The sequence below is a fragment of the Ailuropoda melanoleuca genome, chromosome 6, assembly GCF_002007445.2.
Source record: "Ailuropoda melanoleuca isolate Jingjing chromosome 6, ASM200744v2, whole genome shotgun sequence".
In the NCBI taxonomy this organism is placed as follows: domain Eukaryota; kingdom Metazoa; phylum Chordata; class Mammalia; order Carnivora; family Ursidae; genus Ailuropoda; species Ailuropoda melanoleuca.
The window spans coordinates 130,010,313-130,028,071 of NC_048223.1; the positions used below are offsets into that span (position 1 = coordinate 130,010,313).

General features: G+C 54.3%; 1 protein-coding gene across 14 annotated transcripts in view; it reads left to right on the forward strand.

The window, feature by feature from the left end:
* Positions 1-17,759, forward strand: part of INPP5A (inositol polyphosphate-5-phosphatase A) — a 185,927-nt gene that overhangs the window by 94,017 nt on the left and 74,151 nt on the right. Inside the window, exon 7 of one of the 14 annotated variants that reach the window (XM_034663483.1) lies at positions 12,555-15,665. The exons of 12 other annotated variants lie outside the window; for them this stretch is intronic. In XM_034663483.1, the coding sequence (XP_034519374.1) occupies positions 12,555-12,662 (108 nt within the window). In that variant the 3' untranslated portion in view covers positions 12,663-15,665. Of the gene's footprint in view, positions 1-4,367; positions 7,416-12,554; positions 15,666-17,759 lie in introns of those variants that run through there. One more of the 14 variants, XM_034663485.1, reaches the window with a different exon arrangement.

Genomic DNA, 17,759 nt, shown 5'->3' on the forward strand with positions numbered 1-17,759 from the left:
ACAGTGTGCACCCTGCTGGCCAGATTCCTGCATTCGTGCGTCCCGGTCTGAGTGCGTGGTCCCAGCTGCGGCCTTGTCCTTGCCCCCTGTGTCTGGGAGCCACAACTCCCGCCGCAGCCTTGCTCTGCTGGGACTGAGAGCAGTCCCAGGTCTATGCACTGTCTATGCCACTGTCCTTACGGGACCTGAAGCAGAGCGGCACCAGCAGGTGGACCTGGCATCATGCATAGCAGGGTGTCCGTGAGAGCATCCCCCCACATCTGGGATCTGGACTCATGGCTGGGCTGGGTGCTCGGGGATACAGTTGCCCACTCTGTTCATTGGGCAGTCACATGTGGGCCCGTGTGAACACCCATGCCTGCTCCTCAGCCTGGCTGCACGCACGGCCACCTGCGGTGGCCTTCTCTCTATGAGGAGCAGGCACGGGGTCTGCTTGGGGGCGGGGTGTGGGAAGGACAGGGAAGAAGCATCTGTGGGGGGGCGGGGACCCCACATAGCCACGTGGCATAAGGAGGGGACCCCACTGCAGGCAAGGGCTCCCCCCACCCACAGGCTAGTCACACAGCTGCCCATGGCCTCGTCCATCCTCACCATCCCGGGCTGCCCCCTCATTCGAAGTTCCTGCACAGGCCAGGTGTCACAGCAGGACTGCACATGATTCCCTGATGAAGGGCCTCTGAGCAGCTGGACAGTACCTTGTCCTTTTCCCAGAGCCCTGTCTGGGTCGGTTCTGAGCGTGGTGACCAGTGCGTCTGGCCCCCCTCCCGCTCGCACACGCGGGTCCCCAGGGGCCCAGGCAGCATGAGCCTGGGGGTGTGCCCTGCCCGTCCAAGCGGCCCCTTCCTCCGTGCGTGTCTGGCTTTCCCCGGTGGGAATCCGGAGCAGGCACCTCGTGGCCAGCCGATCCATCAGGCGCAGACAGGCGTGATCGAGGGCCGTGTCACACGCAGCCCAGGAAACAAATACACCGCTCGAAATGTATTGGTGAACAAACTGAAAAATTGTAAAGCTCTTAAGGACTTTCCTGCTTGTTAGCATTTTTTGACAGAAAATCAGTGAAGCAGTGAACATAACAAAATAGTCACGGGTGATTCACAGTCTGGCTTGTTGTCCTGCGCACTTGGCCTCGAGCGACATTTCACTCCAGGAGCCGATGAGCGGCTTCCTCTCCGGCACGTCTCTGGGCTCCTTGGTGCCGTCGCCTCTGCTCACACCGGCCGTGGCCTCCCTGCAGGTCTGTGTTCAGTGCCCCAACGGGGATGAGAGGGACACCCTCGCACAGGTTTCCCCAGAAGCCCGGACTGCACTGCTGTAAGCCGGCACCCAGTTCTTGGGTGGACCTGGAGGCCAGGAGGCGGGTCACGAGGGTCACCCCCTGGGGGAGTCACAGGGCCCAGGGAGGAGAAGGGCTTGACCTGCACTCGGAGGTGGGCAGCACTCCTCCCTGAAGCGCCTGGCGAGGCCTTCCCAGTTATGCTCAGGTAGGGGGGCGGCCCGACCAGCCTTCTGGGCTGACAGTTCGGGGCAGGGTCGGCGGGGCGCCAGGCCGCTGAGGGGAGCGAGAAGTGCGTTTTCCCAAGAGAGGTTGCCGTCCTCCCTGTGCCTGGCTGTTTGCATACACCTGTGTTTGGCCCCGACGGCTGGCATCATTGGCACTGGGTCCCGGGAGGCCCATGCTGGTGTTGTCGGCCAGTCTGGTGGTCCTGTCGGTGAATCCCGCTGCCCACGTGTGCAAACACGTGGTGGCCGCAGGTTTCCCGCCAGCAGGGAATGTGCCCAGCAGGTGTTCTTTTTGGACCGCTTCCCTTTTGGATTTACTAGACTTGCTCCCATCCAGACCACGCTGCTTTCTATTTGCTGTATTAAACATCTGTGTCGGCACGAAGGAGGGAACGCACGGACTCACGGGGACAGCGTTGGCGCCGCATGGGTCCCGCGTCCCTCTGCTGTGGTGCGGGCGCCGTCGCTCTCGGGCTGGTGCTGCTCAAGGGTCCCAGCAGCCCAGGTGCTGAGTCTCTGCCTGCCGCTCCCCCAGGTGGTGGCGGCAGCCAGCGCCCGAGGAGCATGCAGCCTCCCGCGAATCCCCACGATGGGCCCCTTGAGCACCAGGCCCCTCAGACAAGAGGAAATGAAAAGCCAGGTTTAGACACTGCGCAGCGTTGCTTGTGGATTTTCCAGTGTTCTCAGAAAAGGCTGACAAAGCAGACCCGGTTTCCTGTCACCTGGGATGCCTCCTCTCCAGTAGCTCACATCTTGAGGTGACATGCCTCTAGAATGGGAAAACTGCCTCTTAGGTGCATAGAAATACCCTTTATTCCACATTTTTCTCTCTGTTTTGTACCTGTAACCTTCCAGGAGAAGATCAGATTTTTTAATTATTACGAAGAAAAGTAGGATTGAGATTTAGGATTTCTTGCATTGTGTGTAATTGTTTTCCAGGTTGGAAAGGAAGAATGTCATAACCATGTTATTCCCTTACCACGTTTGCCTTAAAATCAAATCATTGGATGCCTGGTTTTTGTTCACAGTTCTCTTCCGTGTTGTGCTTAGTCGTTGATCATCGTTAATTCTTGTCTAGCATCTTGTCTGTGAACGTGGGAAATCGTTTATACTCAGGGGTGTCTATGTCTCCAGTGCCCAGAGAGGCAGTCGGCTCCCCCCGATCTGCAGCCTGGACGTGCTTTGCTGGCAGGGCCTCCGGTGCAATGGACTTGGCTACACACGGGAGGTGGGTAGCGGAGAAGGCCTTTTCCATGTGCACGTGACGTGGTGCAGTCCTGCCAACCACAGGCCGGCCACCCTCCTCTGCAGGAGACGTGAGGTCTGGACACTGATGCAGCCCAAAAGCCCATCTGGTCACCCAAAACAAGTCTGTAGAAGGCAGTTAGGCAGAGGCCCCGGCCCTTGGGGTGGTTGTCCTGCTCTTTCTGTCCACCTTCTGCAGGGAAACAGGGTCTCCAAAGGTCTGAGAAAACCCTGAAGGACTGGCCGCACAGCGCTGAGACATCTTTCAAACGGAAATTGTTACACTTTGCTCTTCATCTTGAAATTAATGTTGGGTTGTCAATTTTTATTGCGCGTCTAATAGATGAGGTCCTGCCGTTGCAGCTGTCCCTTGGTCCCGCGAGTGCTGTGGTGCAGACCGTCTACAGTGTGTGCCTCACTGCGTGGGGCTCAGGTGGAAAAGTACCTGGGCTGGAGCGCTGGTCCCGCAGCCTGATAGCCCCGTGTCCTGGCGCCCGTGCCCTGGGGTGGAGAAGGGTCCGGGTGATCGACAGATGGCTAGGTTTCGTTTTCTTTCTCTTCGTCCCCACCCAGCCCGGTGTCTCGGAACATAAGTGGGGGATGCAGCTTTCCCAGCTGGGGCCAGACCCACCAGTGCTGGGCAAGGCCGAGGTTTTGTGGGGTAGTGGAGTTTTCTGTATCTGTTTATGAGACCGGTGATGTAATGATGTGGCCGTGCGCGTCTCTGGCTCACGATGGCAGGCGTTTCCCAGTGAGTCGCAGCGGCCGAGCCACAGCCTCTTGGGTTAGAGCTGGTCTATTTAATGAATGTTGGCTGTCCTTCCAGCCACCATAATTATTTAAAGGGTTTTCGAAAGAGAGAACAAATCGAATCAGACCATAACTGTTGTACCTCCTTCCGGAGCTGAGTGTATTTTTAGAAATGTGGGCCTCGTTCAGAGTCTCCCCGTTTTCATGTGTTATCACAGTAACTGAGTTTGTAGCTGGAATTAAATTTATCAAATTGCGTTATCCTCTTTAGAAATTGGATAGGTGCCCTGGCGGGCGAGGCAGAAGTTAATCCGCTTTGCTAAAGCCTCCAGTGGCACCACGCAACAGGAGCGAGGAGGCACAGAGATCTTCCTGTCACCCTGGACACCATGTAATTTCTCCTCAATCCCTTGTGCAAATAATGACATTTGAATCGAGCATTAACAGGCTTAATTACTTTAAAATTGTCATTTTAATTTACACTGATATAGTATTGATCACACAAGCAGAGATTAAGCTGTTCAGCGGAGCGGATGATGGGGAATTAAACATTAAGGGTCCTCGAGGGGCCGCGTGCCGCCCAGCGAGAGCCGGAAGAGGGATGGCATTTCTCAGTAATGAACTGGCGGCATGCGGGGACATGAATCTCGGGCTCTTGGAAAAGGGGAAATAATGGGGTTTGGGAAGCGTCCGCAGGTTATTCATTCGCTGCCATGCACCAATTCTCCGGTGATTCATCCGCCTTACCAACATTTATTTATCCAGCAAATTCCGAGCGTTGACCTTTTTGCTAAGTACGTTGAACAGAAGTTTGAGTGCAGATTTTTCAGGTGTAACTTTTGTAAGTATTTGTTATTTTTCCTTATTTCTAGGTAACATCAAACAAAATTATTCAGTTTTTCTAATGCACTGGCGTTGGTGGGCCCTTTGGGGCAGCCGTGTGCCGGGGGCAGGAGGTGGGGGCCCAGGCCACGCCTCACTTCGCTCCTGAAACATTCCAAAGGCAAATCCCAGGCTTACCTGTGGCCGGGCCCTTCCTTAGACAGAGTGACACGGGAGCTCACGTTTCCGCCTCTCTCGAGCTCCCCTTCAGCTTCTCCTCCATCGCCGTGCAGAGCCGTGCCCGCGAGTGTGCCCAGGCCATGGGTGGCGCGCGTGGGCACCCGCAGCGTGCTTCTGCTCGTACCACGGCCCACTGGGTCTTTCACCTCAAACCATTGTACTCTGTGGAGCTGACATAATAGAGACTTAGTGATTGATTTTATTGCTCAGTAAGGAATGCTGAAATTCTTGATCACCGTCCATAATGGCTTTATTTTAAATGGCGGCTGGAGATTTAATTAAAACATGATCGGGAAAAGGAAAACATGCTGGTGTTTCTCCTCGAGTGACACGTGGATCTGCACCCGGAATCTTAGGAGGACCTGTCATTTCTCCTCCCTGAGACTTCAAAGCGTGGTGTCCCTTTTACTCATTCTTGCGAGAGCCCAGTGGTGCTCATCCCTTGGCGATTTCTGTTTTCCCTTAAAAACAGCTGTGTTCTCATGCATCCCCACCAAGACTCACTTTTCCTGGGCACCTGCTCTTTGCTGGGACCGTTCTGCATACCCGACTATGGTCTCCCCAGGTTGCAGCCAGGGAGCCTGAGACGCAGGACGGCCCAGAGCTAGTACGTGGTCCCGGGTGGTGGGCAGCCAGCGAGCGGGAGAGCGAGCAGCCTGCACCTGAGGCACTCGCTCTGCTGCCCTGGCAGATCGACGGAGTGGAGATGGACCTGCCGTGTTTTCTCGACCTTGTGCTTTGACACATGGCAGCACACCCTCACAGGGCACGAGACAGAGCCGCAGGGACCTGTGTTTGATGAAGCAGAAATAGCGATTCCCAAGGAGGACACTCCTAGGGACAGATGGCCGTGCTCGGTCTGGCTCAGCCTGTTCCTCAGAAGCCAGGGGACGATGACAGCCGCTCTCAGACGCTGGTGAACTGCAGGGAGAGCATTGTGGCCGTGACAGGAAATTGATGAGCGTGAGTGTGCGGCCCGGCCCGTGTGGCCAGCATCTGGAGTTGCCAGGGCACGAGTGTGGGCCTCGGGTGCTCCTGAGACCATCGGGACAGGGAAGTCAGGGTCCTGAGTCTTTGGCCTGGCCTTCTAGAGCAGGTCTGTGCTGCCTCCTCCCCCTGCTCTAAGCGGGCGCACTGTGCACAGTGGTGTTTCCTCATTCACGAGGGCCTGGCTCTCCAGCCCCTGCCCTACTCCTGGTAAGGCATGGTTCCCGACATGGCCGGCTGCATGTTGCGGACCACACGTGGCTCCAGTTACATGCAGGCATATGTGGCTGGTTTCCACACAGAAAGGTCTGCCCTCCGTGTCCCTGAACGCCATGCTCCCTCCTGTCCACACAGCCTGGCGCTTGTGGTGTTGCGCCCCCATTTCTGTCCCAGCGGTGTCTGCCGCCCCCGCAGCCTCTCCGGCCCTGACCCCTGAGCCCTGCTGGGTCTCTAGACCTCCTCCATCCGCAAACCCCAGGCTCACAAATCCTTCCTGAAAAGCCCCTGCCCCTCTCCAATCTGTCTTCTGCCAGCCCTGGGCCACGGGGTCTCTATCACTCTGTGGGTGTGCCAGGCCCTCCTGGCTGGTTGTCGTTCTCAGTAGCACAGCTCAGTGACCCCGGACAGCTGGACGCTGTGGGTCCATGATCACTGAAGAGGGCCGTGCAGGGAGGGGCCTCACGCTGGCACTGGCCTTCTGGAAGTTTCCATCAGCTGTGTCCCCAGCCATCGGTTTATCTTGGTGCAGATTCCCCCACAGCGGACACACCCGCCAGCATTTCCCTCCTTTTATGGAGGAGACTCTGGACGCCACACCTGCCATCACACTCACTGTCCTGGGGAAACACTGGTTTCTCCTCTTCTGTTTTAAGGAAAGTGGTAGCTCTTTCTGTGTTCGGACAGCAGCACCAGTGGGAAGGAAGTGCACACAGGGGCCGGGGGGCATCACTGCCCCGTGGGCTTTGTCCACACACCTACTTTATATCAAGGCCATTAGTGGGGGATAGCTTTTCCCATTAGGGCCTCCGTGATTTGGCCTCAGAAGAGAGGGAGGGAGACGAGGTCTGTCTTTCAGATTGTGGGAAATGTGGGTGGCCAGGTGGCTGCCCGTGATGTGAAATGTGGGGTGCACTGGATCTGGCTCCTTCACCTCCGTCTTCCTGGCGGGGCCACGAGCGTGCATGCTGGCTGGTGCTCGGTGAGAGCTCTTGGCGCACAGTGGCCTCTGCGTGGCCAAGGGAGGGGTGTCAGACTCAGCCGGGGAGGGGACTGAACACCATTATACCCCTGTCCTGGGTGTCTGAGTGACCCTGGAAAGCAGCTACACGATTATCTTCTCGTGTCACGTGTGCAGGGGCCCCGTGACTGTCGGAGGCCCCCAGACCAGGAAGAGGCATGGCCGGGTGGGGCCCCGCGCTGCGGCCCCAGAACCTGCTCACCCAGGAGAGGACCCAGTGGAGGGAGGCAGGGTCACCTCAGGGCTGCGTATGTATCTAGAGGGCGGTCAAGTAAATGCTGTGTTTTAACACTTAAGAGAGTTGTTCTAACCGAGAGCTGATGGACCCTAATCTGGGGAGGCGACACAGGGGGAGGGCTACGTGTTCGAGTGGTTTCTCTGACAGACACTGGGTTCTGTTATCCCTTGTGACCTTCGTGTGCAAAGAATTGGATAGTTAGCCCCATTTTACAGAAGGGCGAACTGAGGCTCTACTGATGTATGAACTGCACAGCGGCCAGAAGGAAACTCTGAAATGAGCCGCGGAGACGGATGGATCGGGGCGCGAAGTGATTGGACATGGAGAGCGAGGCCTGACACATGTGCGGTCGGAGCCCGAGGACAAAGTTGAGAGATGAACCAGAGTCTTGTTTGTTTCCAGAAGTCGTTTTTGAAGAGATAATAAATGTCAGCTTCCCGGCGTGTGAAAGACCTCAACACACAAATTCAAGAATCCCGACGACCCAGCGAGACTAGCCTAACGCGGAGCGCGACGAGAGACGTGTGGGGTGTTTTACGAGCTGTGACGGGGAAGGAGGTGCAGCACCGCGGAAGACCGCGGTTAAGCCGACGGCAGATGCAGCGGCCCTGGGGGCCGTGGGGGGCGACCGCCACCGAGGAGGTCTGCGTTCAGCAGACATGCCTGCCGGGAACGCGTGCCGGGCACGTGTGGATTCAAACGTAGCCGTGAAGAGTGTGTCGCCGGCGGACCCGACAGAGGCGGCGAGTCCTGGAGGGTGTTCTTCACGCAGATGGTGAAGCGTCCTGCGGAAAAGCCAGGCTTGCAGGAAGGAGCCCAGAGCAGTCGTGGGGAGACGGAGACCCACGCGAGCGTGGAGCACACAGAAGGGAGGGGTCCGACACTTGGCCGGCGCCGCCTGAGTCTGCCTGAGTCCCTGCGAGTCTGCGCTCACAGGGCTTCGTGGCACAGAGGACAGTAAAAATGACGAGGTCTGCGAGGCTCGAAGTCTCGGCCTGGTGGGAAGGTGCACCCTTTGCAGAATGTAGCCGTTCAGCATTTCTGTGCCACAGGGACTGAGTCAAGTTATTTGAAACAGAAGTCGATGGCATTCACAATATAATTGAAATTTAAAAATCAATTAAGTCTTTTTAGTAGCATTTTATATGCCTCAAGCTTCTCTAATGGCAGAAGGTATTTTGTAAACAGCTTGTGTTTGACTCTTAAAGTGCATTTGACTTTAATTATCCTCTATCCATAATGCACATAACCGATTTCTCCAGACCGCTTGTAAGGGTGAAATTGTAATTGAAAAGCTAATGATTTTTGGAAGAGAAAAGAGAAAAGTCAGAGCTGTTTTGATTATGATGCAAATGTTCCTCATAATTTAATTGGCATAAAAGTATATTGATTTATATTTCTAATCACTTAGACCTGAAAAAAATGACTTAATAAATTTCATAATTAAAGCTGGTTATTTTAAGACTGATTTTTTTCTTTGCTCGTTATTGAAACTTTCAGTTTGCAAAATACATATTATTGAGAAGTGTATCCATATTGCAAACAAGTCTCGTTTTGAGAGAGAAATACACAGGTGAATGAATTAAATGCACCCTGGGGTGCTCGCTGCTGTCGCGGGGGTGGCTCACGGTGGCGGTTCTGTCACACACGTGGACTTCTCTGCCCGCCTCCCTTCCTCCCAAATAAGACGGCTCGAGGAGCTGACTGACCTTCCCCGCCTGTCGTGGGGCCTTAGCTTGTGAAATCTGGTCCATCAAGGGAGGGTCAGCAGGGCTTCACTTCTGCAAAGGAAGGTCTAAGCGTGCTGAGCAGCAGTAGGCCCTGTGAAGGGTCTGTGTGAAGGAGCCCGTAGGACCGGGCCTGACCGTGTCCTCCGCGCACTCTTTGCACATCCAGGTCACCACGGCCCATCGGGTGCCGGCAGCAGGGAGAGAGGGCAGAACGTGGCAGGGGGGCTTTTCCACATCTCCCTGCAGCTCCAGCCTCTCTCCGGCACGTCCTACACCCTGGGACGCTGCCGTTCCCACGGCTTAGGGGTGGGGCTGCCCCGTCGCTCACCTGTGATAAGAGGAATCTCAAGCCAGAATTTCTAGCATGTCGATGTTCGATATGGTTGCACACATCACCACTGACCTCGGAGTGCAGAGGCCGCGGGTCAGTCCCTGTGCACTCCATGTGCCGGCAGACCTGGCCCCGTGGCTACTCCCTCCTCCCCCCTTGCCTGCGAGATACCGCCTACCCCTGGTCCCCACACTGACCACTCGGTGTCCACACTGACCACCCCATGTCCCCCTGATCTCTGGGTCCCCACTGACCTCCCCTTGTCCCCACAACTTCCCTTGTCCACACTGACCCCCATGTGGCAGTCTCTGTGTTGGCTCTTTCACCTGTTCCCAAACCCTGGGTGGTCCAGGGTCCAGTCGTCGGCCCCATCCTTTGCTCTGGCTCCACTCCATCCTTGGCACGCTCAGCGTCTATGGCGTGGACCGTCCACGTCATGCACCCCGGTTTACATCTGCTCCTCGACCTCTGTCCTGGACTCCAGACCGAGCATCCAGCCGTCTTCTGAAGTCTGCCTGTGGGGCCTTACAGCCATTTCAAGCTGGACACCTTCTCTCCAGAGACCCCATCTCAGGCGCCCACCCCGGCTGCCCTGGCAGAAACCCTGGCCTTGTCCTGGAGTGCCTCCCACGCTCACGCCGCTGTGTCAGGGCTTCCCGTGGACAGAGCCCCTGTGGTCAGAAGCTGGCCCTTTGTGTGAAGCACTTGTCACCACCCCCTGCGCATCAGGCCATTCACTCCTTGGGACCTTTCAGACACCCGAGACTGTGCGGCAGAGAAGGCGCCAGTAATCATCTGTGGTGACTGGGTGCGTGCTTCCTGTGCCAGCTGGTGACCTTGCCTCCCAGGTCCGGTGTGCTGCCAAGTGTCCCTTGCATGTGAGGGTCTGGCATTACCCTCGCTCTGCCTTCCGCGCCCTCACACGGCCCCCCTTCCAGGCAGACCGTCCGCGGGGCCATTTCAGAAGGCCGTCTCGTTACATTTCAGTTGCTCCTCGCCATGGTAATAGGAAATGTTAACAGGCGTATTAATCTGGGGGATTTATCGTAGCCACACGAGATATTAAGTGGCTGTTGCGCGGAGCGTTTACCCTCCCTGTCAGGATGACTCGAGCTTCGCCCGGCCCCTTGCTAGACAGCCTAATTGGGGCCACTACACCCGGGGCCATGGCAGGGCTCAGCACCCCAGTGCACAGCAAGTTCTTCCGCGGTGCAAGCTTTAGAAAATGCTGTTTAATTCAGGAGCAGGACATCATTAGCTTTGTAAGTAGATGAACACAACGGACAACCAATTTAATTAGCTTGTAATGCTGGTTGTTGGACGGGAGTCAAAATGAAATTATCCGTGCATCGCTCGGGCAGGCAGCCGGCCTGGAGAGGGGCTGGTGGTGAGGGTCAGACAGGGGGACACCTTTGTGCCGTCCTTTCACGTTTAGCCCCAGAAGCTGAAATTGGAAAGTCAGTACTTTGTACATAAGTCAGCCCTCATTTCAGAGGCTTACAAAGCTGCTTGGAGAGAGACGGCAGCACTCATGACGTGACGTGCTAAATGCAACCTCTTCCACATGCTGCCCTCCAGGATGATGCTGGGTGACATGGGCAATAATGCCGCCTCATCCAATTAGAGCGGCTGTCCGCGAGTTTATTATACAGGAAGAGATCGGTGAAGCTTTGCGTTGATTTAAACAAAAGCTTTGTTTCATTTAATCTTGTTTATAATCTAATGAATGTTACAGTAACTTTGCGTTGGTTTATTACTCAATCTATTAAACTGTTTTAAAGCTGGGAGCACGGGCTTGCTCTCCTGAAAGAGTTGTTCCTCTTACTGATAAAAGTGTGTGGTTTTTTGCAGCCGTGCTCAGCTTCTTGGAGGCGGTGGGAAGTGATGTGTTAGATTGTCCTTTGAAACCAGAGTAAACAGTCCTGTGTGTTGGGTCTCGAACTGTTCACCAGTCAGTCCCACAGGTGCGTCTCTGCATCCCTCTCCTTAACCAGGCGTTGGTGGGTTCCTGGTGTGCACCGGCGTGAAGCTGGGGACTCAGAGGTGACAAGAACACCAACCAGGAGCTTCCCACCCCTCCTGGTAAAGGAGGCAGGTGTGGGAAGGAAACAAGCATGCAGACAGAGTGAGCAGCCCTGTGATAGGCTGGGGGCTGTGCTGGGGTTGCCAGGGCTCGGCACAAGCAGTCTGGGAGGGCTGCTCAGAGGAGGCAGCCTTTCCGTGGAGACCTGCAGTAGTAGGGGTCATGTGAGAAGAAGCTGAAACGGAAAAGGCAAGGCAGGTAAAGGTCCTGATGATGCCAGAACTCAGCCTTTCCCAGGCCCGAGTGCTGGTGTGGCCAGAGCTTTATAAGCTGGGGTGGGGCCTGGGAATGTGCAGGAGCAGACCGGGGGACCCTGTGCTGGCCGTCACTGAGGACCACGGGAGTGACAGTGTCCGATTCTCTTCTTAAAAGGTCATGCCAGCATTGGGTGAAGAGCAGTGAAGGAAGCAGGGTTGTGGCCCAGTGTGGGGCTGTGAGAACAGAGGGAAATGGGGGGTTAAAGGTAGCGTGTGCATTTCACAGACAGAGAGGGTGTGTGCAGGAGAGGCATGGTGATGGAGCAGGGGCTGGAGGATCCAGAGACCTAGGTTTTCAGGGGCAGGAGGGTGAGGGATGCAGTACTGTCGTAGGTTGGGAGAGACTGGGTTCCATGTGGGAAGGCCACATGGGAGCTGCGCACCCCTGACCCGCGAGGCTGGCCTTCGGGGGGATGCCCAGTGGTATGCATGTGGGAGCTGGAAGATGGGAGGGATGAGGCCCCACAACGGGGAGGAGGAAAAGGCTTCACGGGGCGTCCCAAGCATTTGCCGTGCGTCATCACCTGGAAGAGGAGGTGTCCAAAGAGGCAGACTCTAGTAGTGAACCCTGGGAATAAAGGGGGGAGGGCAGGTGTCATGAGAGGTATCCTCTGGGTCTGTGAGTGCAGTGTCACTGAAGACTTGACAGAGAATCCATTCCCTGGGGTGGTGAGAACAGAGACAAGGTTGGAAACGAAAGCTGCTGAACATAGTATTAGGAACAGCATCCAACAATGTATGAACACGCGCATTGTGGACCTGCCAGACTGATGCAGGTGTGCGAGGCTGGCTTAACATTTCAGAATCTCTTAAAGTGATTCACTGCTTTAACCAGTTAAAAGCCAGAAACGCCCTGACCATCTCTCACTTTACCCTGGCCAGCGCTTCTCTCTTGGCTGAGGCGCCTTGCCCCAGGAATGCCCCGGGGCTCAGCCCTCAGACGAGACTTCTCTCCCTCAGCGTTGCCACCGCTTCTAATACCAACCTTCACAGACAACTAAAATGTCCCTTCTACTCAGACGTTGACCCTGAACTTCAGACCCATGAGCCATCTGCCTGTGGGGCGTCCCTGTGTAAATGCCCCATGGGCACGTCTGCGTGGCAGTTTCATCCCGGGTACTTGTTTCCCACCAGATCCCACCCCTCTTGGAGCCTCCTCCACCCGGGAAACTGCCCACTCCAGTTTCCGTCACCAAGCCTTGGGTCGTCTTGAACCTCCCTCCGTTTATACACACTGCTTGACGTTATCAGAAGATCGCGATTCAGGCACCCCCGCCGCTGCCCTCCCCATGCGCACCGTGTTCTAACACAGAGCCGGGCTCCTTTGTTCTCCGTGGGAGCGGGACACCTGGCGCTGCAACAAGACAAAACAAACAGGAAGGAAAGGAAAGGTAGACTGTAAAGAAGAAACAAACCTCAGCAAGTCCTCAGAGAATCCGTAACTGTTGGAATGGAGAGGAAACCGAGCCATGTTGCTGAATAAAAGATTAATATACAACAGCTAATAGCATTCCTGTTCATCGCAGCAAATGGTTCTAAACCAGCAGTAGTTTCAAAAATTACATTTTCTAATAGCAGCAGAAGCTAAAAGGTGACTAAAAGTCATTCTAACAAAAGATCTTGAGGACTGTTATGGAGAAAATTATGAAACTTTATTAGAAGACATTTTAAAAGGCCTCAGATATATGGTTAAGATGTATCATGTTTATGGAAAGGAAAGTTGAATATCCTAAAAATATCCTAAACAAAACTCCGCCTGCAGCCTCCATGTCTGTCATCCCAGCCCCAGCAGAGTGTCATGGTGCGATCTAGCAGCTATTCCGAAGTTTCGTACAGGAGCACAAAGGGCCCCAAACCACAATAGTAGTCGTGCAGAGAAATAAAATGAGGCGCTGTGTTAGTAAATATCAAGACTTATTATAAAGCTAAAATAGGAAGAATTGTTGCTAGAATTAGATCAGTTGGGCAGAATCAAGAACTCATGAACAGACCCCACATCGGTGGACGGGGAGAATGGAGAGCGCCACTGTCAGTCATGAGGAGACTAGACAGTCGGTTTCCACAGGGAATGAAATAACACTGGGTTTTACCTTGTGCCACACCCGCGAACAAGTCTCTATTACCGTAAGACCTTTAACACATAAAACACAATCTTACTGCTTTTATGTGGGAATATAGAGAATATCACTGTGGAGTCAAATCAGGGAACTATTTCCAAATAAGACATAAAGACATAAACCGTAAGGGAATATATTCATTAATGATTAATTTGACTTTTTTTTCTTTTTGAGAGAGTATGTGCGGGGCGGGGGGGCGACATACAGAGAGGGAGAGAGAGAACCTCAAGCAGGCTCCACACTCAGCACAGAGCCCAAGGTGGGGCTCAATCTCATGACCTTGAGATCATGACATGAGCCGAAATTAAGAGTCAGACGTGGAACTGACTGAGCCCCCAGGAGCCCTGATTAATTTGGCTACTTTAACAGTAAAACTTTTCATTTAATGAAAGATGCCATAAAAAGATAAGCTAAAGAGGGAGAAATTATTTGTAATGCAAGTAAGAGATGAAGAAATAATTTCAAATTATATTTAAAAATTAAAGATCTTGTAAAATGAGGAAAAGACAAATAGAAAAAAGGATCTGGATAAGGAGTTCACAGGAAAAATCTAAATTGCCAGTAGTCTTAAGAAGAGATGCCCAACTATGATGGTACAACGAAAATGCAAAACGGAACAACAGTGACGTGCAGTGACGTGTCATTTCACACCATCCAACCGGCAAAGACCATAGTCTGCTGACACCAGGTTTTGTCAGGGACGTGGAGCAGCAGGAAGTGCCTGAAATGCCCGTGAGGTCTGGGTCGTCACCTGCATGGAAGGTGCACATACGCTGTGACCCAGAAGTTCCAGTCTCCTATATCTATCTGCGCGCACATTTATACATACGTGCACATTGTGCGTCTCTCCATGCAAGCGTGTTCACACTAGCATCAGGTGTAATAGTGAAAACATTGCAGGCAGATTTCGTCTCCAGTAGAGAATAGATAAAAATTGCAGTATTTTTAAATATTATTGTTATGGAGCATTAAAAGTAAGGTAAAGTTACATGTCTCAACATGGAACATCTTGGAATGGAAAAAACCAAGTTCCTGAGGAGAGAGTAGATAACGTGGCACTGATGAGGTTGAGAGCTCTGAGCTTTGGACCTTGATCACCATCATTCAAGGTGGCGGCCACCTCTGGGGAGAGGCCAGTGGCGTTGGCCGCGCAGGGCACAGCAGGCTCCTCTCCAGTCCCTGTGTCACCGTAGTGCCTGTGTGCACCTGCCCTAACCCTCACCTGCACCCCCCCAGGTAACCCCTGCTCTGAATTTTGTGTTTATAATTTTATTCCTTTTTTGGTATAGTCTTAACATCACATTTTTTTTTTTGTTTCCGCTCCTTTTGATTAGGTTTTTGTTACCTTGGCCACGTGAAGTTTTAGGAACTCCCTCTTTCTCAACTTTGTGAAGTCCATCTAGGTTTGGGGCGTGATTGGTTGGTTTTCCGTGCTGTGTAGTGTGCCGTCGTAGGGATATTTCAGGACTTATTTGCCCACGTTCGTGTTGTGAAGCGTTACTTTGCTAGCATGTCTCGAGGTGCTGGTGCACTCGTGTGCACACCCCCGAGGGCTCAAGCTTCTCTGAGTGAGCTCCACGTGTCCCGTGAGCGTGAACTAGTGGGGAAACTGTAGGACACGCCCGTCTCCCTGGAGCGTGTATCCTCCGTGCTCGGGGGTCGCTGCGAATCTGGACAAGGCGACAGTGTCCAAAGAGTGGACTCGCAGCTGGCTGCCTCTCCTGATGCATGTCTCGGGGCTGCACGAGCGAAGCCTGTCTGTCGTCTAAGCCTCGAGCTCAGAGAGGGGCGTGTGTGCAGCTGCCCTCCTTACTCGGAGCTTCTCCTGCTCACTGCACGCCACAGACTCATGGGTGAGGCCACCACCGTCAAACGGGTGTCCTCCACGCTGCCCGCCCATGCCAGCAAGAGTGGGCCAAGGGCCAGGGGCTTCATCACACTCTCCAGCCATCATTCATTCAAGTCTGTTGGTTCTTACTTAGAACAACTAAGTTTCTCTGATTTGTTGTAAACTTGAAGATTATCGACAATATCTCATGAAATTCTTTTTCCTGTTCTTAGATCCATTTATTTTATTTTTTTTCTCCTTTTTTAAAAAAGATTTTATTTGTTTGTTTGTCAGAGAGAGAGCACAATCAGGGAGAGCGGCAGAGGGAGAAGCAGACGCCCCGCTGAGCAGGGAGCCTGATTTAGGGCTCGATCTCAGGACCCCAGGATCATGACCTGAGCCCAAAGCAGATGCTTACCTGACTGGGCCACCCAGGTGCCCCATTTATTTTATTTTTAAAAAATAACAAGTTGAAGACACTTTATCTGTGGAGACAACACAGTGTGCTGTCTTGGAGGAGCAGAGACCCACTGAGACCCACGTGGCGTCTGTGAGGTGCCGCCGTCCTTCATGGCGGGGAGGACTTCCCGAGCTGTGCTGTGCTGGGACCCTGCCCTGCACGCTCCCGCCCCAGTGCAGACCCCGCAGCTGGCTTCCCGGGCCCTCCCTACCCCCACCGCCAGCCCCGTCCCCTGGGAGAGGCGTGCGTGCGTCTGTGTCCTGGTGACTTCCAGAGGGGCCATGGGGAGGTGGCCGCCGACCCTCTGATGAGGACGTGGTCACACTCGAGACGCTGTTCCGTGGTGTCTGTGGAAGAATGTGTGTGCAAGAGCCTGTCGCTGCTTTCGCTCTGACCTGGGCGTTAGGAATGTTCTGTTCGGTGGAAAAGCAAGCCGGATGCAGTAGGCCTTCACGTGAATGATGTGTACTTTGGCTGCTAACCTCATTGCAGGGATGATAAATTACCGGCCCTCTGATTTGTTTGCAAATAAAAAGTGATGGAGGCCTTTGTAACGAGTCGCTCTGTGTTCTTTCCTGGTTGGCTTCTGCCCCCGCCCAGGTCACCCCCAGCCCTGTGCGGGCAGCTCCACAGGAGAAGTGGGAGCACTCGACAAATACACGTCTTCTCTGAGGCCGCGCAGCGTTCGCGGCGACATGATGTGTGGGGGTGGTCTGCTCCCATCGTCGCCCTGAGTCGGCTGTGTTTGGGGGCTTCCTGGCACCTGAGTTCAACTCCAGAAAGCAAACGAGCCAGCTGCGGAGCCGTGGGGGAGGTGGGTTTCATCCACTGTGGACAGCAGTTCATGCAGATGCCCAGGGGGATGGCGACCGGGAACGTCAGGCCATAGCCTGTGTCAGAGACACGTTGCCTGCCACGTTCTGTCGAACACGGGAACTGGGGTCTCTGTTTCTGGTCCACCCCCCGTCCTGTGCTGCAGAGCCCTGGGGGCTCGGCTCTGGGGGGGGAACGCTGGCTCCCCCCCCCTCCCGCAGCATCAGGCCATGCCTCGAGGCCGGCGCCACCGCAGGCAGATCCAGGCTCCCACCTCGTGTTTGCTGTTCTGCCAAAGGTACAGCATCGACTGGATTGCATCTCACTAATGGAGAATTAATTGCCACCCTTGACAGTCAGGTTTATAAATATGTAAAAAGTATTTTAATTGTTTTTAGTAAAACAGGCAAGCAGTCAATACTGTCTGGCGTGACGAGCGCAGTGCTGACAGGTGCCGTGGTCAGAAGGCCCGGCGAGTACGGGGCTCCTGTCCGCAGGCCTGGGCGCGCTTCTGTGCACACGTCGCTGTGTCCTGTGACAGATGGAGCAGGTTAAACACTGAAAAAGTTAGCTCGAACTTTGACTTTAAATATTCATTAGAGCTAATTATGGATTTTCCGACTCCATGAAGTGGTTTCTATACCTGCGTTGGCAATTTGTTTTCCATTTATTTATTGAGAACATCACAGTATCGTATTAGCTTTATCACGTTCGACAAGGCAATAGTCAGAGGTCAGCCACGACATTTACTTACTGACCCTCTCGGGGGGCCCGTTTTACCCGAATCAAATGGCAGCAGCCTGTTGGAGGCTGGTGTCCACCGAGTGGCAGCTGCCAGACCTCACCCAGGGACGGAGTCCTGCAGGGGTTCTTCTTGGGGCCGCATGCTGCCCGTGGTCCTGCTGTCCCTCCTGCTTGGAGGGGCCTCGGCTGTACCTTATGAAGAAAGAAGCCGGACGGCGGCTGTCCTGAGGCCCGCAACAGCAAGGAGCCTCAGCACCTCCTCAAAGCAGATTCGGGGTAGGTGCCTGACCGGGGGGTAGGTGCAGGGAGCCATCCGGTCCGTTCCTGGGCTGTGGTGAGCACGTCGGCACTGAGTCCCCGGCTGGTCCCTCACGGAG